Consider the following 23,826-nt stretch of genomic DNA (forward strand, 5'->3'; position numbering starts at 1 on the left):
TATACAACTCACCATATTGTCTACCACCATTATAATATATTATTTTGTTTCAAACAGTGCAAAATAAACGGGAATATACAAAATAGTCTTTGAACATCATTTTTATATTTGTTTTATACTAGAATACCTAGCTAAAACTTTAGTTTTTCATCAGTTTAGGTGTTTTAAACGACCAATAACGTTTTACAAAACCAAAATTATCGTTTAACACCATTTTAATATTCTTTTCCTTCAAAACGCTATTAAATATACATAAATATGTATAATCTTATTTAAACTTCATTTTTCTATTTCTTTAAAAACCTCCACGATTTTAAAACTAATCTTTGATATTTTTCGTTAGCCTTAATACATAAAACGTAAATAATACATTTCTACAAAAAAAATTATTAAAAACGCAACTAAATTACCTCAATAATCACTTTCAAAATCGTTAAATAGAGCTCATTAACATATAAAATCAAATATGGTTAGGGAATAAAAAAAATGGACATGTGTTATAAAAGAAAGAAGACATGTGGGGATGGGGACCACATAGATTCTGTTTAATGTATGAAGGGAAGAGGTCCACGTGAAATTAAAGTAATACAACAAAGTGGGGTCTGCGAACAAGAGAAAAATATTGTAGGGTCCACAGGGAAGAGACAGGTACGTGCGGTCCACGCAGAAGAGAGAGGTGCATGGATCGTGGGGTCCGCGGGGAAGAAAAAAACTAATATAAAAAGAAAGGATAATAGGAGAAAAAGGAAAAGAGTGAAAAAAGGTGGGGCAATGAGAAAATATGTGGGGTAAGTAGAATAGATATTTTCTAACTAGGGCTAATTAGATTACTTTCCGAAAGAGTTGGAGAAACAAAAGAGAAGAAGCGCAACACGCAGCGTTTAGAGATCAAGTCGAAGAGGATCCGGATTCGATCCGATTGGGATTGGGTGGGTCGGGTAGATTAGGTTGTATCATGTAGTTAAGTGATTTCATTAAGGGCATTGGTGTCTTTACACACTCTGAACCCACGTTTTCTATTTAAAAATAAATAAATATTAAACAATATTTTAATAAAAGGAGAAAGAAGAATTTTTCAAGAGAGAGATGGGCATTTGGAGTTAAACTCCTATATATTCTAGATGTTTGTATATACATTAAATCTAAAAATAATTAATATATATATATAAGTATATAAATCTATTTCAGTTCACTAAATTGCAAAATTTTGAATAATTCAGATATTTGATCAATTTTTGTTTGGGTTTGATATTATTTTTCGGATCGGGATCGGTTAGGTTCTTCAGATTTGAGTCTTTTCTAATCCTAAATAGTGAAATAAAAAATAAATAGCAACATATTTTGAAAAATATATCTGAAGAAAATAAATAAAAAACACGAAACATACCTTGCAAAGGGGAATAAGAATAATAAAAACTCAAAATCATAAGAAAAAACCAAGATCTGTAGAGAACAAGAAGAACCCTAATAATACAAAACTCATAATCTTATTTTACTACCCTAAATCGAAAACATGAGGACAATAAAAACTCAAAAAGAGGAGGAATCGCCATTGATGTAAAGCGCGATAAGAAGGAGATTTGCAGTGCATATGTTGATCCATCGCCGTTTTGAACAGATCTAAAGTGCGAGAAGAGGAATAATCGCTATTGATGTTGTTTCAATCAGCTTCGACTATTGTTTTCATCACCTACAGTGGATCTGTTTTACTGAGAAAAAAGAAGAGGAATCATAGAGAAAAGAAAGAAGATAGAAGGAAGAGAAGAGAAAAAGTGGCTGAGAGGAAGAGAGATCAGTTGTCCCAGAGAAGAGAGAAGAGAAGAAAAAAAACTGAATCAATTGATATATGTATATTAGGGTTAGGGGTATTAGTATAATTAATTTAATTTTCACATTAAAATTAAGTCAAAAAGAAAATGATTTTAGATGAGAACCTTTGAAAATTGCTCTATGACATATGGGGGTACGAGCGGAGATGTTTCGGAAATATGTGTAAACATGTGTAATTGTGTAATTAGATACGTTTTGATATATGTTACTCTTTATACCATTATTTTCTATTTCCAGAAAAAGTAAATGGTTAAACACTTAGTTTAAGCATACAAACAACAACAAAATTCAAACATCCCAAAAAATGTTTACATCAACATTATAATACAATAATATATATAGTTAACATTTGAAAATCAAAATAGCTAATAAAACCCCTAGTGTATATGCATGGAGGGGCTGTTTCGCTGGGACACCCACTGGGATGCAGCGGTGCTCGTATTTTGGTCACATTACTGGGGGTAAGTCCTAAGAGCAGGCAACAATGTTGTTTAACTGAATTGAATCCCCGATGAAAAAATGTGGTTGAATCCTTGTGATTCAAGTGTTGAGAGCAAAGAAGGGAAAGTATGGAGTGGCATCAGTATGCAACGGAGGAGGAGGAGCATCATCACTTGTTCTTGAGTTTATGTAAGCTTCTTCTTTAACTCTGGTAAGCGTAGCATCTAGAACAAGCAAGAGATGACATGTCAATTAAAGTTTCCGAATACATACTCTTTAACTTGTTGACGTCTTGCCAGGTCGGAGAAGACAATAGGGTATTCAGCACTCTGAAGCCAATAGATGTTGTCACAGAAGGCAAAGCGTGACTATACGATTTAATATTCCTGTCTCATGAGACTGCTTAACTTTGTATTTGAGAGAGATGTAATAAAAGTAGTGGGTTAGAAATCAAACTAATATTGATACACTCTATTGTATCTTGTTGAAGCCAGTGATCATAGACTAAGCACTCACTCAGATTGCTTAGGGAGTTTGAGAAGTGGATTTCTTCGGCCTCTGTTTTACATTTTACAAAACCACAAAATAAATTTGGTACAAATGTCTATCCAGAGGCTCAAATAACACTATACATGAAGCCATGAGAACATTTATTTTATTTTCTTCACTTTAGAGCTGCATGGCTAGGGAGATTTGACATAGCTCACTCATCTGATCTGCTAGCACTAAAATGAGTTCCCTCAGAGGCATCATCCTACAGTGTTTCAAGGACATCCTTTTCTGTCATAAGCAGGCTTGCATAGACCATTGCAGTTCTCAAACTTGTGCAGTTCCGATTCAATGGTTTTGGCTATCTCAGCTTCAGGCTCAGGAAACCCAACGTGGAATGATCCTTGCTTTGCAGGTTCTGCTTGTCCCTGTGTCTCATAATGGTGCTTCACATAGTTGTACAGCTGTTGATGGAAGGGATGATCAAAAGAAAAACAATCTACACCCTCAGTGTGGTGAGACGACCCAGAGCTTCCTCCTCTTCTACAGAAATGTGGGAGGGATGTGATGTCCATACTCTACAAAGAAGCACCAAAAAGATTTAGAAAACTTTGCATTTCACACCAAGACCATAAGGAAGCATATGCACATATATACCTTCAATAATTCATCCCTTCCGCAACCAGATAACACATGAACCTTCTTCCTCGTCCTCTCTTGTAAAAGAGGTTTTACAACCTGTTTGTTTGAAAATAAAAGACACACATTCACAAGCTAAGTAGCTAACACCCTGAGTTACAAACAAAAAGGCTTACCTTCCAACAGGCGGAAAATATATATGGAGCGTTCACAACATAGTACGTGTTTGTCTTCTCTGGGTAGTTCAGATCATCTATGGTTGATATGATAGTCACTAACTGCATCAAAATGTTAACACAAAGAAAGGTGTGAAGATGAATTCAAGAACTTGTTATATAACTTGGTGGTATCATTATTCATACCTTAATTTGGCTCAACGCTGAAAGTTTTAACCCTGTCATGTCTAAAACCTTCACGCAGGTGGTGATTGGCCGCCCGTTCTTCTTAGACATCGAAGGCTGTAACATTGTTTTACACATTACAGCAAGAAAGAAACCAATAAAAGAAAAGTTTAGCCAATTGCTATGTACTTACCAGTAATACACGGTCTCTGTATTCATTGATTTGGATGTGGGATTGGACATAGTAGTGAACCTATATGTGGAAGAAAAGAAGCACATTCATGTTTGTCACTTGATCTTGCGAAAACTAGGAAAAAACAATGAAGCACATCTTACAGAAGCTTTGTCGAATGTGCTGAGGCCAACACCAATAGCAAAGACAGGCAAGCCCTAAACAATTAAGGTAACAACATTAAGTAAGAGTTAAGAAGAGATTTGTTTTGCTCAGAAAGAAGGCAATGAGGAATCCAATGGGTGGGGGGTACCTCTCTGGTGTAGCCTGACATTCCTATGAGCTGAGAGTCCCGTACGCCCCTATACAACTCACTAGGCACAATGGGTTTCTGCGGAAGCAAAAACATGATATAATGCCACACAACACATAGCTTTCAACACAAAGCAAGGATAAGGAGATGAATGACTCACAGATAGTATACTGTCAATTTCATTATCAACCCTCCAACGCAAACACTCAACCAGCTGAAAATGAATCACACAAAAACGCTGAAACCAAGACACACTCAAACCAGATAATGAAGTGTTTGGGAGATATAAAACATACCATTGTTTTTGCTTTACATACGTTCCAGTCTCGTGCTTTCAGAAAACGACTCAAATGCTCCCTCAGGTATCCCTGATGGACATTCTGCAAATTAACAAATAAGTTTCATTTACTAAGAAGCGTGGAGCATGAACGCAACATCTAGCTCAATCTCACGCCTAGAATCTGTATAAGTGATGTAAATGCGGATCTAATCTTTAGAATCTGTTGAATGGGGGTTGACCCATTTTCAAGGACAGAGACAAAAACACAACATACCTCAAATGTTTTCTTCAATGGCTCCTCAACTGGTACAAATTGTTACCCAATTTAGTAATTACTAATAAGAGCAGAAAGGGAAAGAGGTAAAAGGTAAGACCTTGATCTATGAGCTCCAGGAATTCATCAATGGCTTCTTCTGAGACTACCCCCATTGTTTTTGCTCACTTTCACTGCAACCAGACAGACAGAGTTTCCAAGATCGGCTCTTTTTTTCTCTTCCTTTTGGTTTTACTTTGCACCAAACTCATGAGGAGTCCATCATTAAAGGGTCAAAGAGGTGGTAGGAGAGACAGACAACTCCCAACAGAAATATACACCTTTTAAAACACAACGAGTGTATTAAACTCCTCTTAACTTAAGAGCAGAACTACTTTGATAAAGACTTTGTCTTTTTTTAGATTATCAGAGTTGTATTATTATGAACTCGTAGCGGATTTGGTGAGCCTTGTCTTTTATTGGTAAAAGCAAAGATCAAAAGATGGGAGATAAAGAAATGGTGTATTCAAAGTTATCTCCTTTTTCGGAGTCAACTATATTAAAGTTGTCTTCTTTATAAACGTTTTAGTTACTTTTTTTCATTTGTTAATACTTTATACTATCAAAAAGAAAGTTTAGGGGGGTGGAGATTAGCATGAATGGGGTTGCTTTATATGTTAATCAAGGGTTAGTTTCCTTGTATGGCAAAACAATGCCTATCTCACACACAAAAAAAAAAAGATATTTCTTGTGATTTGCTAACCAAAAGCCAAGAATAAAGACACAACTAACTTTGGCCTTCGGCTCTAACTTTGCATTGCTTTCTTCATCCATAAAGTGTTAGTTAGACACTGAATGTGACTGCGAGTTATGAATCATGGGCTGCGAGAAACACATAGGTGGTGGGTCACTTCTCTCCAGATTTATGTTTGGGCCTAGGCTATAAAAAACAAGTACAAAACTGGTCAAACATTGTCCGAAACTTAACAATCTTTGGGTCAAAATGATCTTCAAGGGCTGAACTTTCAAGCCTAACATAAAACATGGGAATGATTCCTAGAGAGAAAGCATCAAACTTCAATAGCTGCTGTTAATGTATAAGGTTTGCATCTTTCTTGTTTGTAACTGCGGCAAAGAAAGTTATGTGTTTTGACTTTGGATTATTATATATAAAGATTCCTGCTGTGGATTCGGATATTCGTGCAGCAGTTGCCAATAAACAATGAACAAAGTACGTTGACCCATACACAATTTCATATTCTTGACCAAGATAAACTATTTTTCTAAGCTTGGATGATGCAAATTTAGTTAAAGAAATAGTTTCCAAACACATACGTGTTGATAAAACTTGTAATATGGAACTTGTCATGCTATGTCAAAAGTACAATGTCTTGAAAACTTCAGGTTTTCACAAAACTCACACGGCAAAAAATAATCAAGTGGTACATTCCACAAAACACATGTAAGATTGCATATAAATTTAAAGGAAAGTCAGAAGGTTTGAAGCAAAACCAAGAGGTAAAAAGTCAACGAGGAAGAAGAAGATGAACAATGAGATAGAAGAGGAGGGAGAAGAAGATGGAAGGAGAGGAGGGCTGGAGACGGTGAGAGAGATTCAGTTTGAAGGGAGCAACAGTGGAACAGTGTCCATGAACGGAGAGGACAACGTTTATGTTGGAGTTGGTAAAGGAGACTCTAGCATGGAGGCATTGCGTTGGGCTCTTGACAATCTCATCACTTCTTCTTCTTCTACTCTTCTTTACCTCATCCACGTCTTCCCTGAGACTCGCTCCATCCCTTATCCTTGTCTGTATATGTCACCCTCTTACCACTTCTTATCTTTGATGAAACCGGAACTCAAGTGTATGTATGTATGATGTTTGTGTAGTGGGGAGGCTAACGAGGGAGCAAGCGAGTCAAGAACAACTTGAAACCTTTATGTCTCAGGAAAGGGAGAAGAGAAGAACTCTGTTGAACAAGTTCATTCATGCCTGCTCTGCTTCTAAGGTCCCATCTCTTTCTCTCTTGGTATTTGATTAAGAGTGTATCAAGATAGTGAAGTAACACATGCAAAATACAGGTGAAGGTGGAGACAATACTGGTGGAGAGTGACTCGGTGGCAAAGGCTTTACAAGACCTCATCACTATTCTTCACATTAAGAAGCTTGTTCTTGGGATCGATAAGTCTAGTGCAAGGTATCTATATATACACATCATCATTGGCCACTATTCTTTTAGTTGTCAGATGACAGGACAGTCTTCTCTCTGTCTGTTTATTATTGTAGGAAAGCAAATTCGACAAGAGGAAACAGTGTTCCTGAACAGATAATGAGGAGCACTGCAGCAGAACTGTGCGAGGTTAAGGTGATATGCCAAGGAAAAGAGATAAAGATGGAGGAGACAGTGATGGAGAGAGTCCCCTCCAAGTCCCCAAAAGTGCAGGAGAGAACTCCCTCCAAGTCTCCAAAACAGCAGCGGCTGAAGAAAGATCAATCCAATGACCCTTTTGCTTGCATTTGCTTTTTCAGTAAGCCCAAAACTAACAGTTAATGGAATGAGAGACAATGGAAGATTATTATATATTTGTTATGGTTTGAGTTTGGTTGAATAGAAGGAACACAAAATAACTTTGATAAATACTAACTGAGGTAACTAAAAAAGCATAGAGAAAACAAACACTTGATCATCTTGCTCCACATTGTCTTTAAAGTAAGAATAGAGTACCATATCTCTAACCTTAACCGCTAGAAGAAATCAAATTCCAAATAGTTATCAGAGCCTTTCTCAGCATTCAGAACCAAACCTGCTCTGCTGTCTTCTGGCCCAATGGTGACTCTGCAACATTCAAAGGTCCACTCTCCAGCTCAACTGGCTTTGGGATCTCTGGTGGAGTAGCACACCTAATCAAAGCCCAGTTCACACCTTCGAAGAACGGGTGCTGCTTAACCTCAGTGGCTCCTCTTTTGAACCCCAGCCGCTGCTGGGGCTCCTTCATGAGCAGGCCTTTGATGAGGTCTCTCGCTGCAAAACTCACCGCGGGTGTTTCCGGGAACCGTAGAGGCTGACCCACCACATTGAACAGTGTCTGTCTGTTTCCCGAGATCAAGGTGGCCACTAAACTTGGTACTTCCACTCGTCTTGCCATCACTCATTTTAGCAGAGGCGGAGCTGGTTTTGACGCTGCTGGCAAAGCCTGATGTCTTCTTCTCCTGGTCCTTGGTGTCAATAGTCAATGAATCTACATGCTAGTTGTTATCTGACTTTTGACAGTGCTACTACTAAAGCTGCTGCAACTACTCTCATCGCTCACGTCACTGCTTGTGTTTCCCCTGCTCTTGCCACTCCCCATGAAATCAAGGTGGCCACTAAACTTGGTGCTTCCACTCGTATACCTAGAAGAAGAAGAAGAAGAAGGAAGGAAGGAAGGAGATACCTTGGGTGTGGACTGACGCATAGGAGATTCGAAGAAGAGACACAGAAAGGTAGTTGCTGTTAGAATTGCATGCAAGTTTGATCACTTGAACTTCACTAGTGTTTTGGTAATGTAGCCGGAAGCACCCGACAAGAACCCGGAGAGAGGAGGATCCAGTCACAAACAAACAAGACTTGCTAATAAAAGCTATAATACATTTGGCTTCTTTTATATTTTGTCTTTTTTATGAAATTAAATGAGGGGCTTTAGTTGCATCAATTTTCAATATCCGTATATCGTATACAAAAAGGAAGTAAAAAAGGAGTGTGAGACCTAAAAATGGAGACGGGAGGAAGTTAATGCCGCAAGAAATAAAGAAAAAGAAAGTTGAATAATTATAAATGTTTTACTTCTTAAGAAGGACTTCAAATTTGTTTATAATTATAATGATGATAGATCCCTTATGTTTTTGTAGACAATTAGAGGTAACATTATTTTTCAATTAGAGGGAAAATTAGTAGGTCTTGTAAGCGTTAATGACTTTTGAGAAGAAGAAGAAAAAAAGGAGGAACAAGGCATGCCAAAAGCAAATAAGGATTTGTACTCACTTCCCTCATAATGTTCCCATTCACTTTGAAACTTTATTTGGTTGGTTACATGAGAAATTTCATACCATGTGATGATATTACCATTGTTTCTTCTAGCTATATTGTACTTTTAGTTACAGACACAGAAACAGACAAAAACATGAGGATGAACCCAGTTCCTTATCATTAGTTTTAAACTTTTTGCAGTTAGCGGAATATTCGATGACGACAATCGCATCACATGCAGTTTGGATTGGAACCATTTTTAAATCTCTCAAAACTCAAGAGATTTGTGTTCCTCGATAATGACTATCTTTTAAAAAAATTAGTTTCTTTTATCAATAGGCATCACACAAAGCCAAGTGTGAGTTCACTAAAACATTGTTTACATATAGTCATTGGCTTGTTTTGGCTAACTAAAAAAAAGAATATTCCAGTCAGTAGTAATCGACCAGGAGTGTTTTGCAGCCAACATTTTGGCCAAGTACAAGATATCCATATCTAGCTTACCTATAACCAACCATGCACTGGCGTTTCTGTTTCAATCTGCAACGCAAGAAATTAAAGGACACTTCTTTATTACACAGACACACACCATGCAATACTTACTTCCAGGGGCGAAGCGAGACTTTATTTTGACTGGGCGCAAAACAAATAACATAAATTAAAAGTGATAAAAATAGTGAAAAAGTAGAGCAGAAGGAAGATTGAACTCAGGTTGGTAAAAAACTATGGGTGCATCACATCCAACTTAGCTACGTTTAACTTATATGTCCTACGTAAAATACTAAACATGTAAAATATAGTGGGTGCACGTGCACCCATTGTTTCTAACCTAGCTTTGCCCCTGCTTACTTCAGGCTAATGAAATAAGACATGGTTGGCTTTCATGTTTGCATGCTTTTGTAGCTAGAAGTCCTTCACGGAATTATATGGTTTCCCGACAATTATTGGTTCTCTTTCAGTTGAACCACACATCACAACAACCTTACAACCAACACCTAACATTACGAATACAAAAATTAGATGATGTGCAAGACCAAATCTGAAATTTTAAAGACCATAAACATTTATCAAGAACTTGAATTTTTTTTTTAAGAAAACCGGAACCTATTTCTATGAATATAACCTTAGAGAAGTTCAAGATTCTATAGAGAAATGATCAAGGCCTTATGGCACATTATGGTTTTATCATGTTCAATGAGACAGATTGGATTTCCATGCTGTAAGATTCTTTAACCTGCAGATTGACAAGTTAGTCACTCGTTAGGTAAGTTCTTTGGCTCAATTTACCTACCACAAAAAGCGACATAATTTTCACAAATTTAGAAACAAAGTGAAGTTAATGCTACTGATGAATCTGATTACCTTTTCTAGCTACAGTTTCTATTCGACGGAAGTAGTGATTGTGTAAATTATTGCTAAACTTTGACCCAAAAGAAAGATTATGGCTAACCATCTATTAGCTACACTTAAGTTCACTACTTTACTCCCATCTTCAGCAGAAATTAAACACCAAAACACTGAGAAAATATTCATGAACATGGTGTTCCCTAGAATGTTTTTCCTGATTCTGATCCAATTCTTTATTTTACACACTGTTTCAGAAAGTTCTTGGCAGACACTGAGTGGTTAGAGACAAAGAGTTTCTTTCATTTTTCTAAACATGATTTGTCATTATGTTCTTACACTGTATTTATGTGTTTTCGTTTTGACGGGGGATATTGGAAGTGTTGAGTCGATTTGCTCAGTACTCTGGCCTTCACATCAATGCTACCAAGTCATCGATATTCATCTCAGGTGGTTGTGGGAGTGAAATTTTGAATGCAGCGGCTGAGAAAGGGATAGGAGTTGGTACTTTACCAATTTGTTATCTAGGACTTCCATTAACAACAAAGGCTCTAACAAAACAAGATTATGAACCTCTGATTGACAAAGTAAGGACACGGTTGCTTTCTTGGGCTAATAAGAATGTCTCGTATGCAGGTAGGCTGCAGTTAATTAAAACAGTTATTTACAGTATCGTGAATTTCTGGAGCTCTGCATTCATACTTCCTATAGGCTGCTTAGATACGATCGAGGGTCTCTGTAGTGCTTTTCTCTAGTCCGGAACGGTCACTCAAACCCACAGCGCAAAAGTTGCATGGGCTGATTTGTGTTGTCCTAAGGATGAAGGTGGCTTGGGACTGAGAAGGCTTAGAGATACTACTTGGGTGTTTGCCTTAAGCCTTATATGGCGACTTTTTACAGGTCACTCTCTCTGGAAATCATGGATTCAGGAATATCTGTTGCGACATAGTTTCTTTTGGGACGTGAGGGAAAATTCTCAGGGGTCCTGGATTTGGAGAAAATTGCTGAGGCTCCGTGGTGTTGTTTATCAGTTCATGCGCCATGAAGTTTGAAATGGTGAATCGACATACTTCTGGACTGACAACTGGATGAAGGTATGGAAGCTTATTGATATTACCGGAGCGCAGGGCACACATTATCTTGGAATATTGAGACAACCTGTACCTGTGAATGAATCTGGGCCAGATATTGTTTTATGGAAACATGTGCAAGATGACTACCAGAGCTGTTTCTCGGACAGTAGGACTTGGGAGCAGATCAGAGACAGACGTGAAAAGGTAGCTTGGAGCAATGTGGTATGGTTTTCGCAGGCTGTCCCAAGGTATTCTTTCATCACTTGGCTCGCGATCAAAAATCGTTTGTCAACTGGAGAACATATGAGGATGTGGGGAATGCAGAAAGATTGTTTGCTTTGTGGGGAGAAGAATGAAACTAGAGATCATCTATTTTTTGCTTGTCTCTATAGCTATATGGTTTGGGTTCGTGTAACTGGAAGATTGTTGGGTTCTCGCATTACCCCGGACTGGCAGGACACGCTTGACAGGATGCATAGTGGTCGGGTTTCTAGACTGGATAAAGTATTGGAGAGAATGGCATTTCAGATGACAGTCTATCATATATGGTGAGAAAGAAATGCAAGGAGACATGGGAGAGCTTGGATACCGATGGAGCAGCTTGCTCATCAGATTGATAAAACCTTGAGAAACAGAATCTCATCATTGGGATATTGGTATGGAAGTAAACTGGAGGGACTCATGAGGCGATGGTTCGAAGTAACGACATGAGTATTTGGACGTCTTTATACAAATAACATAGGCAATAAGTCTTTTAATCATGCTTTAGCTCTTACAGTAATTTAGCTTTGTTTTTCTTCACACATGTAAAATGCCTATTCTTTTACCACTATCAATAAATTTAAAATTTCATTAAAAAAAACAAATATTCACATGTACACTGCTTTATAAAAAAAGTGTCTACACATATGAGGAATTTGGCTAGATTTGGATAATATTTGGATAATATTTGGATATTTAATGTCTTTTTGAGTTTTTAATGCACACTAACTATATATAGAACCAATGTTCAAGAAATCTTTAGAGCTTCTTCGGCGTTTTATATGGGATTATTGATTAAGCGGATGCCTAGACCGATTTTCTAACAATATCGTTCTGAAAAATCATTTAGTCTAGTCCGATTAGTCGATTAGGCTGACATTTTAGCTGAACATCACATGAATCTTTTCTTGAAATACAATTTTATGTTTTCTTAGAATGCAGTGTATTTAGCTGAACATCAAGAATCAATGTGGTAGATGTTGTGCTAAATAAAACGCAGAGCCAAGCTACTCAAGAAGGCCTAACAACTTCATGAATAGCAATATTTTTCCAGTCTACTGATAAGTCTGTCTTAATCGCGTTTAACGACAAGATGATAATGTTACCTGGCCAACTGGTGTATAGAGTGGATGAAGACATCCATAATGTCACAGATTCTGCAATCAGAGACATCATGAGTTTCACAGGCACTATTATCATCAGTATGAACTTGGATTTACCCTACAATGGAGGAGGGCTTGTCAGGCTTAAGAAGACGGATGTAGTTTCATGACTGAAAGCAAGTGGGGTTCGTGTGTTCGTAGAGACATTTAGCAACGAATTTGTAATTCAACCGCTTGATCTTTTCTCGGATTCAATGGTTGAGATAGACTTCCTTGTCCAGAGGGCTAAGATTGATGGTATCATCACTGACTTCTCAACAACCACTGCAAGATACAGAAGTAAAACAAAGAGTCTCTCCTCTTCTCACTCTTGCTTCTTTAAAGTTTTTTTGAGACAATCTGCAATCATATTTGATTGCATAGAACCAATGCTACAGAGAGATGGGTCTGTTTAGAACCGGTGAGCTCTTACTTTTCGCAAATCCAATGCTTCTTTCACCATCTCAAGCTCCATATCCATTACTAGTTAAGTCAGATGTCATGGAATCGCCACTGCCTGAAGTAAGAAGCCGCCTCCTTCTTATGCGGCATCAAAGGCAGTGGCAAAAGCATTACACGGGAAGTGCTTGTAACGAACTTAAACTGCAGTATCCGACAGTAAAACTATGAATAACAACATTTAATTAGTATGTCATTCTTCGTTTAAGATTTCAATAAGGTATCTGAAAAATTAAAATAAGAAGAGGATTAATATTAATATGGCAATGGATAAGTTTAATTAATGTCCCTGCCATTGTTGACACAGGTCAAAGCTCAAACAAATATTACAAACAAGCTCACATAATCTGTTTTCATTCTGCTAATCTCTAGTTGAACCTTCAAAACTTCTTTGTACTTATGGGAACAGCAAATCTAATAGCATACATGGTCCATCAATGGAGGTGACACACAGTTTAAGAAATTGACCTTATCTCATGCTAGAAATGTTATGGAGGCCCAATGATGAGTTATGTGAAGATAGTTTCTCATGCTAGTAATCTTTACTTAAGGTTTCCAGCTAAGATAAAATTTTGATCCCATTTAATTAAATGACAGTATCCTCACAAATACAGAAAAAGTAGCAAATAATGCCCCTGAAGAATCTGATTATGTTTTGAAGTCAAACTCTCCATTTTAAGAAAGTAGTAGTTTGTGTAAAGTATTTGCTAAAAAGTTCATGTGTACAATTATTCACTCCATCGTCAGCAAGAAAAGTAAAAATAAAACACTTATCCATGGCTTGCCCTAGAATGGTTCTACTGCTTCTGATCAAGTTTTTTCTAATTTTAGAGACTGTTTCAGCCAGTTTTTGCCAGACATTTAGGCCCTCTTCGTTTGCTCATCCATGTGATCCATCTGGGTGAAGATGCAAATTGATGTTCGTTTTGTGCATTATAATGTTACATCCAGATGGATCACCCAGCTGAATTTTTAAAAACTCATATCAAATTCTCACCCAAATAAAGGTGAGTCTTGATGGTGCATCTGGATGCAGATGCATCTATTTCAGTCTAAAATGATAAATGACAAAAATGACCTTTTAAAATCAAAATATTATTTTCAAACCGTAAATTCTATTTTTTTGCTTATACATTTTTCCACTATAACCCAAAAATGTATTTTCTCGCAAAAACTAAAAAACACACTTTCCCGCCAAAACTGCAAGATACGTTTTTCCGTAAAAAAAGTTAAAACACACATTTTCATAAAAACACATTTTTCGGCTAAACGAGTAAAATCGCAATTTTCGACCAAAACAAAAAAAACACATTTTCTCGTCAAAACAAAAAAAATGCATTTTCCCGCCAAAACCGGAAAAACGCATATTCCCACCAAAACTCCAAAAAGCATTTTCCGGCCAAAACCGCAAAAAGCATTCTCGCCAAAACCGGTAAAATGTATTTTCCCGCTAAAACCGGAAAAATGTATTTTCCTGCCAAAACCGGAAAAACACATTTTCTCGCCAAAATCGGAAAACACAATTTTTCCGACAAAACCGGAAAACGAAATTTTCCTGCCAAAACCAAAAAAAGCATTTTCCCGCCAAAACCAGAAAACGCATTTTCCCGCCAAAATCGGAAAACATATTTTCCTGCCAAAACCGGAAAACGCATTTTCCGCCAAAGTCGGAACAACGCATTTTCCCGCCAAAACCGGAAAAACGTATTTTTCCGCCAAAACCGGAAAAATGTTTTTCCTGCCAAAATCGCGAAAAAAACTTTTCCCACCAAAATCGCAAAAAACAACATTTCCCGCTAAAATCGTGAAAAAAATATTTTCCCGCCAAAACTTCAAAACACACTTTTTCCGTCCAAACCGCAAAAACGTATTTTTCCGCGAAACCCATAAAAAGTATTTTTTCGCCAAAACCATAAAATGCACTTTTTCGCGAAAAACACATTTCCTCAAAAACCGTAAAAATACTATTTTTCCGCCGAAACGTAAAAAAATATATTTTAGTCATTTTATTAACAAGTCCACCTCGATGGAGATGGAAGTTAAAAAATGAAAAGCAAACGAACATAGTTGCATTTAGATGATTCATCTGGATGGATGGACGAAATGAAGAAAAGAACAACACCCAGATAGAGCATCTGGATAAAACATCTAGATGGACTATCTGGATGCATCTTCCAGATGTACAAACGAACAGGGTCTTAGTGGTCAGACACAGATTCTTACATTTTTTTACACTTGAATTTTTGTGGTGTTTCTCTCCCACAGATCACTGTAACCACAAACACATCTCTTACATTTTCCCGCCATACATTTATCCGCAAATTAAATTTTTTTAGATCTATCGATCCACACCCGCCTTGCACCGGATCAAACGACGCGGAACATGCATGTATAAAGTAAAATTCCCAGCTCGCTTAGTCCTCCAAGTGACCAAAACATGCCCCGACCAAACACGACGCCGTGGCATCTAAAAAGGCCCATTATCATATGGGCTTCTCTCGGCCTCTTTCTCAATTAAATTAAAATTAGAAAATTATTAACTGGTTTTGCCTTGACAAGTCAAGTGTTAAAGTGGGAGTTGGAGAACAACAACTCCGACTGTCTAGGGGAAAGTAGATGGCACAGGTCGTAAATAAGAAGAAAGAGGAAAGGGTATTTTGGGGAAGAAAGCTAAATGAGTGGGAGTGGTTGTTGTAGGAATCTGAGAATCACAATAAAGGCTGTGCAGCATTTACATCTCAGGCCTCCTCGTGGATCCAGTCTCTATCGTCGTATCCAAAGTACGCACCTTTCCTCCTCCTCTTCAATGGCGGATCTCAAGTCAACCTTCCTCAACGTCTACTCCACCCTCAAATCCGACCTCCTTCACGACCCTTCCTTCGAATTCACCGAAGAATCACGTCTCTGGGTCGAAAAGGTAACTCTTTTTAGATGCTCAGATCCTCTTGCTCAGATCCATATCTTGATTCTGTCTTTGTTTGTAGATGTTGGATTACAATGTACCTGGAGGGAAGCTGAATCGTGGTCTCTCTGTCGTGGACAGCTTCAAGCTTTTGAAGGAAGGTGAGGATTTGACCGAGGAAGAGGTTTTTCTCTCGTGTGCTCTCGGTTGGTGCATCGAATGGGTATGTTAAAGGTTCAACCTTTCTTGAATCTCTAGCTAGATTAGACACCCTCCTGTCTTAATCTCTTGTTGTTGTGTTGTGTTTCAGCTTCAAGCTTATTTCCTTGTGCTTGATGACATTATGGATAACTCTGTCACTCGACGTGGACAACCTTGCTGGTTCAGAGTTCCTCAGGTTGGTATGGTTGCCATCAACGACGGGATCTTACTTCGCAATCACATCCACAGGATCCTCAAGAAGCACTTCAGGGGAAAGCCTTACTATGTTGACCTCGTTGATCTCTTTAATGAGGTAATAATCTCTCTACACTCTTTTTACACTGAGCTGAAGCATTGTTAATTAATTTATTATCCTAGTCTATTCTTTTTTTTTTAATATATATTTTAGGTAGAGATGCAAACAGCTTGCGGCCAGATGATTGATCTGATCACCACCTTTGAAGGCGAAAAGGATTTGGCCAAGTACTCATTGCCAATGTGAGTCGAAGTGTGTGTGCGTTTCAAAAATATTTGAATATGAAAAGCAATATGTTTTCTGAGTTATTGAAATGGTTTTCCAACATGCAGCCACCGGCGTATTGTCCAATACAAAACGGCTTATTACTCATTTTATCTCCCTGTGAGTAGAAATATTCTTGTACTCATTCTATAGACTGTATTATTTTTTTAGATGTTTCTGTAACGAGCTTTGTTTGACTACTTTTAAGGTTGCTTGTGCGTTACTTATGGCGGGAGAGGACTTGGAAAACCATATTGATGTGAAGAATGTTCTTGTTGACATGGGAATCTACTTCCAAGTGCAGGTAGTTTTGCTTCTATGTATTCATGAGAGCTATTTGTTAGGCTAATGCCAAGAGCTTGAAAGTTCTTGTTCTTTTTGCAGGATGATTATCTGGATTGTTTTGCTGATCCAGAGACACTTGGCAAGGTTTGTTTTTTTCGGACTTGTTTGGCTGTATTAGTGTGCTCACTTGATGCAAGCATATTGTAACGTTTGATAATGCAGATAGGAACGGATATAGAAGACTTTAAATGCTCCTGGTTGGTGGTAAAGGCATTGGAACGCTGCAGCAAAGAACAAACTGAGATATTATATGTAAGAACCTTATTGTTTTTTTTTTTTCAACAAAAGGTTTTGCATTTTGGAACGTGAAAGAGAGTTTTGGTCTTATATTGTAGGAGAACTACGGTAAACCAGACCCATCAAACGTTGCTAAAGTGAAGGAGCTTTACAAAGAGCTTGACCTTGAGGTTTGAAACTAGTTGGAACCTTACACAACTAAAATATGTTTGTGCTATTCTAATTTTGATGATGTTTATGAACATGATAGGGAGTGTTCAAGGAGTATGAGAGCAAAAGCTACGAGAAGCTGACTGGAGTGATTGAGGCTCACAAAAGTAAAGCTATCCAAGCAGTGCTCAAATCCTTCTTGGCTAAGATCTACAAGAGGCAGAAGTAGTCAGTCTTAAGCCTTTCCAGATTATGTCTTTGATTCTTCTTTGGCGATTTGTGTAATTCTGTTAAGTGCTCTTCATTTTCTTAAACTAAATCTGTCATTTCCACTTTTTATCTATTCAAAAAATTTCGTCTCTTTTAAAAAAATATATCAGACCTTCAGTTAAAATGCAGGGATAGAAATTACAAAGATATGGCTTTGATAGTTGGTTGTATTAAAACAACAGTATAAATAGATATTTTTGTCATCATTGATGATTATCAGTTGATATCACATAAGTAATAGATTGTTAGAGATTATTCTCTGCAAATAGGCGTTTCTAAAGAGTGTGTTCTTCAGTTTGGAGAAGTTGATTTCATCTGAGATAGTAAATTTGGTGAATCGATTCTGTGTGTTCTCTATGATAATCAATCATATACAGTTGAGTGCTTATCACCAGTATATTGTAGACAAAGAGAAATCTATTTGCAATCTAGAGTTTCTGTTGAGACTGTCTGTAATCTACATTGCCATATAGTTTGAAAAAGCTTGGATATGTATTGAATATTGAGATCATATTATTGATTAGCTTACTGTCAAAATATTTTGTCCAAACTAGACCAAGTCCCTCTGTCGCTTAGATATTGATATTGCTTTTTTTTTTAACACTGAAAAGTTCTTCATTAGATGATAGGGCCAAACGGACCAAGCTATAGAGTTTGGGACATGCCCGAAACAAAAGAAATAATAAGAAAAATGCTGGAAACAAATACAGATACCAGTAGGTACCACAGCAAACTTAATGTAGACAAAAGAAAGGAATAAGTATGCATATAAGTTCCTCCCTGACACAGCGATGAATGGAGCCTAGACTCCCCTCTCTTGCTGAATCATCTGATCAAGCCATCGGGGCCCCCCAGACGCGACATATGATTGTGTACGAGCACCTGATACCACACTCTCTGCTATAGCTGTCGCTACTCTATTTTTGGGACCAGAGACATGGAAAATAGACCATTCTTCAAAATGATGCAGAAGCGTTAAAATTCTTTGAGACAATGGCAATAGTCTGCAGAAGCCATTCGGTTCCAGAAGTGTTTGCCTGACCTCTACCGATGAAGCTTCAAATATAACTTTTGGTGCAGTACAAACGACATGCAGTGACGGATCCAACCAGGGTATGCATATTATATCACGCACGGATACAAATATTTTATTCTGTTTTATAAAATTAAAATATTTTTTTAGTATCATAAAATGAGATGTGATTTTGTTATTATGTCATCCACTCTCTTTTCTTTCACCAGATACTTGCAAATGGAAAGAGTATAACGGCTCTGTTGCACCGGGACGGATACGGGGACAGATACGGGGACGGGAGCGGGGACGGGAAACGGCTAGATCTAAAATTTATGGATACGGGTACGGCATGGGTACGTCTATATATATATGTGTATATATAAAAATGTGGATATATAAATATTAAAACCAAAGCATAAATCTCATATAAAATAAAACACCATAATAATATCTAAAATAAAATAAAACATCACTATAATATCTTAAGTAAAATAAAAAATAAACTAATCATCGATCAATCCATTCTCCAATTCTGGCTCATCTAGTGAAAGACTTGCAAACTCCAAATATCCCATATCTTCCATAGAATCAAAATCATCTCCACCAACATCCCACATCTTTGTTTTTGCTTCTTCGTATTGGTCGGAGTTCCTTGATAAGAAACGTAAATTGTTGTGGATAAAAACTAGATCTTGAGCTCGACTTGGATTCAACTTATTCCTTCTAAGTGAATGAATGAATGAGTAAGTACTCCAGTTACGCTCAGCACATGAAGATGAACTAGGCTGACCAAGCAACTTAAAAGCCAAAGTCTGTAGGAAAGGAGTTTGAGCACCAAAGTTAGCCCACCATTTTTTGGGTTCCATAGTAAACATCACCGAAATGCATGTTAAATCCTCAAAAGGACCAGTTCTCATGGAGAATAAAGCATATTCATCCATAACCTTAAGATGATCATCGATACTCGGAAACAATCTTCTAAAACACTTCATTCTCTCACTTGAGACATCTGGATCTCTATGTGGACCAAGTCTTGTAGAATCTTCACTTAGCCATTCATCACTATAGAATCTACAATGAAAAAGATGTCTTATATGAGGCAATGAAACAAAAAAGAAAAAAAAAATATTTTAAAATCAATTACCTTGGATTTAAAGAGTGAGCTAGACAATGCAGAGGAGTGTTGTTTTTTGTCCAACGATCCACTAAAATCTCATGAACAACCGTGTAGAAAGAGCTAACTTCAATCAATGGACGTTTTTCTTTCTTATAGATCTCAGACTTCACCTTCTCAATCATGGAATCCCACATCTCATATACCAAATGAAGACATGGTTTGTCAGTGTCACAAAACCTTATCATCTCATATATTGGTCTTGTGAAATCAATAATGTATGACACTTGTTCCCACCAATCATCATTAAGAATCTTGGCCTTCACAAAAGTTGCTTTCCCCACATCATCTTCTCTATAAGTAGACCACTCCTCACTTATGACCATAGCTTCAAGGCCTCTTTTGACAAGCTTCAATCTCTTAAGCATCACAATGATAGAGGCAAAACGTGTATCAGCAACTGCAAGCAATTTAAGAGGAGAGAACTTACTAAAGATAGCTAGTCTCATGTTGTGGTTCATGATGAAATGTTTTACTGCAAGTGCATCTCCATGAACATCAGTTATCCAATTGCATTCTTCGTATGTTGAAGCATTCTTCTCCACATTCTTCTTCAAAGCAAGATTGAGGGTGTGAACCACACATAGTGTCCAATAAATATGAGGAAACGTACTCTCAATCATCTCTCCAGCAGCCTTACAATTTGCTGCATTATCAGTGATGATTTGCACAACGTTTTGATGACCTACTTCATTGATAACCTCTTTCATCAGACCAGAGATGAAGAATCTATCTTTCACTTCTCCAAAACAGTTCACAGCCTTGAGGAATATAGGACCACTTCCAGAAGTAGCAATGAAATTAATCAAAGGTTTTCTAGTAGGATCGCTCCAACCATCTGACACAATCGTGACCCCTCTTTCTTTCCATGTTGACTTAAATGGAACCAATAATCTTTCAACGTTGTTTCTCTCTTTCTGAAGCAGCGTAGTTCTAAGCTTATTGTAACCAGGAGGCACATAACCATCAATCTTGTTTTCAGCAGCAAACTGGTAAGACCTATGATAATGTGGGTTTCTTGCAAGGTTAAACGGTACACCTCCACTGTAGAACATTCTTGCAATTTCTTGATCCAGTTGATCCCTGACTTCAACACCAAAAGATCTAACAATTGCAGAATCAGCAGACTTTCTTTTCTTTGAAGCATTCGTTTCATTATTTTCACAAGGTAAAGGAAGCGCTCGAGAACCACTCTCGTTTTTCTTCTTCTCAAACTCATCTTCCAACTTCTGCATGTCAGATTTTTGACTCCTTGTTGCTTTCTTACATATAGCAATACCTTGGTTTTTAATTCCAAGTAGATGAGCTCTAATTCTGGAATACGAGCCTTGTCGATCTTCATTGCAAATATTACACTTAAATTTCCAAGTGCCTCCTTTTGCTCCTGATTTCTCTAATTTAGTGACGTAGTTCCATAATGGAGCTTCTTCAGAAGCATTGTCAACATTATCACTTGCTCCTTGAGAAGTCATAACCTGGAAAAAAAATTGTGAGAAGCTTGTATTATATAAACAACACACACACGTAAGAAACATAAACATAAAAAAAGTCTAATACTCTTCTTTTACGTACAAACCAAATAACACATATTTACGTACATGAAACAAACCAAATACTATCTAATATTAATATTGTCTAAGACTTTCTTTTACGTGAGCATTAAAAAACCAAAACCAGAGTTTGTGATATGCTTACTGTGTTTTTCTTAGATGTTTAGATGTGAGAAAGATAAAGAACAAGAGCTTGGATTAAAAGTTTATAACCCTAATTGTATTATACAAGACGTGTTTCCTTTTTTTTTCAATTGTTATCCAAATAAAAAGAGTATGAAAAAGTAAATAATCAAACTTTTACAAAATTATGCCGACTATACATCCGAAACGTTTCGGAAACGTTTCCAAAACCTAACCATGCCGTCCCCAGAAACCTTTGCCGTCCCCAGCCTCTCTGAAACGTTTCGGAAACGTCCCCACACCGTCCCCGCGCCGTCCCCGTCTCTGAAACGCCGCTGGTACGCGAGACGTCAACAATATGCCGTCCCCGTGCATCATATAACCCACAAAATGTAGAGTAAATGTTAGTTACTTAATAACATCAAATTAGCATTATATTCTTAATTTTCATTCAAAATTTGGTTACTTAGAGCATCGTTAGTGATGCAGTACTTTAGATGAGTCTCTAGTCATAAAAATAATGAATACATTACCAATAGTGTGAGAGAAAAAAAAAGTGGGAAGAGAGAAGGAAAGAAAATTGTGTGAAAGAAAGAGCGGCAAGTGGCGTGGTAGTTTCTGAAGATGGTGTTGATTGGCAAATAAGATGTAAGATCTTTTTACAGCCCAAATTATTTCTAAAGTATAAATTTTCACCAATCATGTTTTATAAAGATTTTTTAAAGCAACAAAATTTTTTTTTTTTTTTTTTTATCGATGGAAAGCAATAAATCTAGAGCACTTATTTTTTGCTTTAGAAAATTTATTTTTAAGTCATTAAGAGCTTGACTGGTTTTTCCGCAAACGCAACTTTTGCGGTTGATAGCGGTTGACAGCGTTTCGAAACAATCATACAAACCGTTACAATTCGCTTCAAACCGCTCTAAACCTCTTAAAATCAAAAGCTGGTTCCAGCTAGCGTTTGCGGTTGCGGGCGGTTACGGAAGGATAACTTTTTTTTTTCTTTTTTTTTTAAAAAATCATATGAATACAAAAATAAAAATATTCAATCATTTTTTTTTTAAAATGGAATTATAAAAATACTAAAATATATCTATTATATTTTCATTAATATTATAAAATTTTAAATAAAAATATTTTCTATAATTTAAAAATTTTTGGAAAAATATAATTTACATATTTATTATAATATTATGATTTTTGATATTTTTATAATTATATAAAATGTAAATATTGTTAATTTATTATTTAACCGCTGATGTATTTGGTAGTTAACCAGTCATAAGTATCCCGCAAACGCACCAATTTCTAACCGCAGAACCAGTCGTACAAATCTCTTAAAACCGCTAGAAACCGTAACCACCTGCATCCACAAGCGCCCACAGCCGCAACCGCAACCGCTGCGTTTGAACCAGTCATGCCCTAAGTCTATTCAAATCTACAGCTACTTCCAGTCACCCCCTTTATTTTAGAGTTTACAAAACTCTATATTTGAAGTTTCAAGTTGTTCTTATTCAAATGCAAAACTTCAAATTTAATTTTAAAATTATTTTTAATTTACACTATGGTTCTTATATTTGTCATAATTAATATAAATTCATAAAACTTTTATAAATAACTAGCACATATATTAAAATATTATAGGAATATTAATTAATAAAAGTTTACACTAAAATATAAAATTATAAATAGAAATACATAATTAAATATTAAACTACAAGAAAAATACCACACTATTACATAAAATTATTTTCGTCATGCTCCATATTCGGTTAGACAAAATTTGTTTGGACAATATTTTTAAAAGTTTCTGAGGAAATTTACTAGACTATTAGTGTTTTTGGAATATTTAAATTTGTATAATAATTATGTCTTGATGTATCTTTTTAAAAATTATTAAGTTTCTTTTGTAATATTCTTGTTGTGTAATTCTAGTTTTAAAATATTATAATATTTTTTTTAAAAAAATTATTTAATTTTATGTGTAAAGTTTAAATTTATAAAAATAAATTTGAAATATTTAAGATATAAAACAATTTTAAAGATTAAAACGATAAATGAGAAAATACTTAAGAATCATAAATGTGATGTATAATTAATTCTAAGGACCAAGATGCAAATAAAAAAATGAAACTTCAAATTTAAAGTTTTGATTAAAATTCTAAATTTGAAGTTTTGAAGTTTAAGATCTAAAACAATTTTAAAGATTAAAACGATAAATTAGAAAATATTTAAGAATCATAAATGTGATGTATAATTAATTCTAAGGATCAAGATGCAAATAAAAAAATAAAACT

General features: G+C 36.4%; 4 protein-coding genes across 4 annotated transcripts; 2 read left to right on the forward strand and 2 right to left on the reverse strand.

Annotated features, from left to right (window-relative positions):
* Positions 1-2,698: 2,698 nt before the first annotated feature.
* LOC106454345 (SEC14 cytosolic factor-like) lies at positions 2,699-5,239 on the reverse strand. The gene is made up of 11 exons (XM_013896479.3): positions 4,880-5,239; positions 4,780-4,808; positions 4,522-4,605; positions 4,386-4,439; positions 4,226-4,303; positions 4,077-4,130; positions 3,934-3,993; positions 3,762-3,857; positions 3,576-3,677; positions 3,418-3,498; positions 2,699-3,338 (listed from the first exon to the last, which is right to left on the reverse strand). Exons 1-11 carry the CDS (start codon positions 4,932-4,934, stop codon positions 3,036-3,038), a joined length of 996 nt encoding a protein of 331 aa, XP_013751933.3. The 5' UTR covers positions 4,935-5,239; the 3' UTR covers positions 2,699-3,035.
* An 874-nt stretch (positions 5,240-6,113) lies between these two features.
* Positions 6,114-14,441, forward strand: LOC106365362 (U-box domain-containing protein 37-like). The gene is made up of 5 exons (XM_013804808.3): positions 6,114-6,139; positions 6,245-6,564; positions 6,647-6,765; positions 6,839-6,954; positions 7,044-14,441. The coding sequence occupies exons 1-5, from the start codon at positions 6,114-6,116 to the stop codon at positions 7,306-7,308; spliced, it is 846 nt and encodes a 281-aa protein (XP_013660262.1). The 3' UTR covers positions 7,309-14,441.
* Positions 14,442-15,641: 1,200 nt separating this feature from the next.
* Positions 15,642-17,758, forward strand: LOC106454354 (farnesyl pyrophosphate synthase 2). The gene is made up of 10 exons (XM_013896488.3): positions 15,642-15,959; positions 16,027-16,167; positions 16,255-16,458; positions 16,555-16,643; positions 16,734-16,785; positions 16,874-16,969; positions 17,050-17,094; positions 17,173-17,262; positions 17,346-17,417; positions 17,498-17,758. The coding sequence occupies exons 1-10, from the start codon at positions 15,717-15,719 to the stop codon at positions 17,624-17,626; spliced, it is 1,161 nt and encodes a 386-aa protein (XP_013751942.2). The 5' UTR covers positions 15,642-15,716; the 3' UTR covers positions 17,627-17,758.
* Positions 17,759-19,185: 1,427 nt separating this feature from the next.
* On the reverse strand, positions 19,186-21,328 carry LOC111200145. The gene is made up of 2 exons (XM_022690834.2): positions 19,827-21,328; positions 19,186-19,753 (listed from the first exon to the last, which is right to left on the reverse strand). The coding sequence occupies exons 1-2, from the start codon at positions 21,326-21,328 to the stop codon at positions 19,186-19,188; spliced, it is 2,070 nt and encodes a 689-aa protein (XP_022546555.2).
* Between the last annotated feature and the right edge of the window lie 2,498 nt (positions 21,329-23,826).

This window comes from Brassica napus, chromosome A2 (assembly GCF_020379485.1).
Source record: "Brassica napus cultivar Da-Ae chromosome A2, Da-Ae, whole genome shotgun sequence".
Classification (NCBI taxonomy): domain Eukaryota; kingdom Viridiplantae; phylum Streptophyta; class Magnoliopsida; order Brassicales; family Brassicaceae; genus Brassica; species Brassica napus.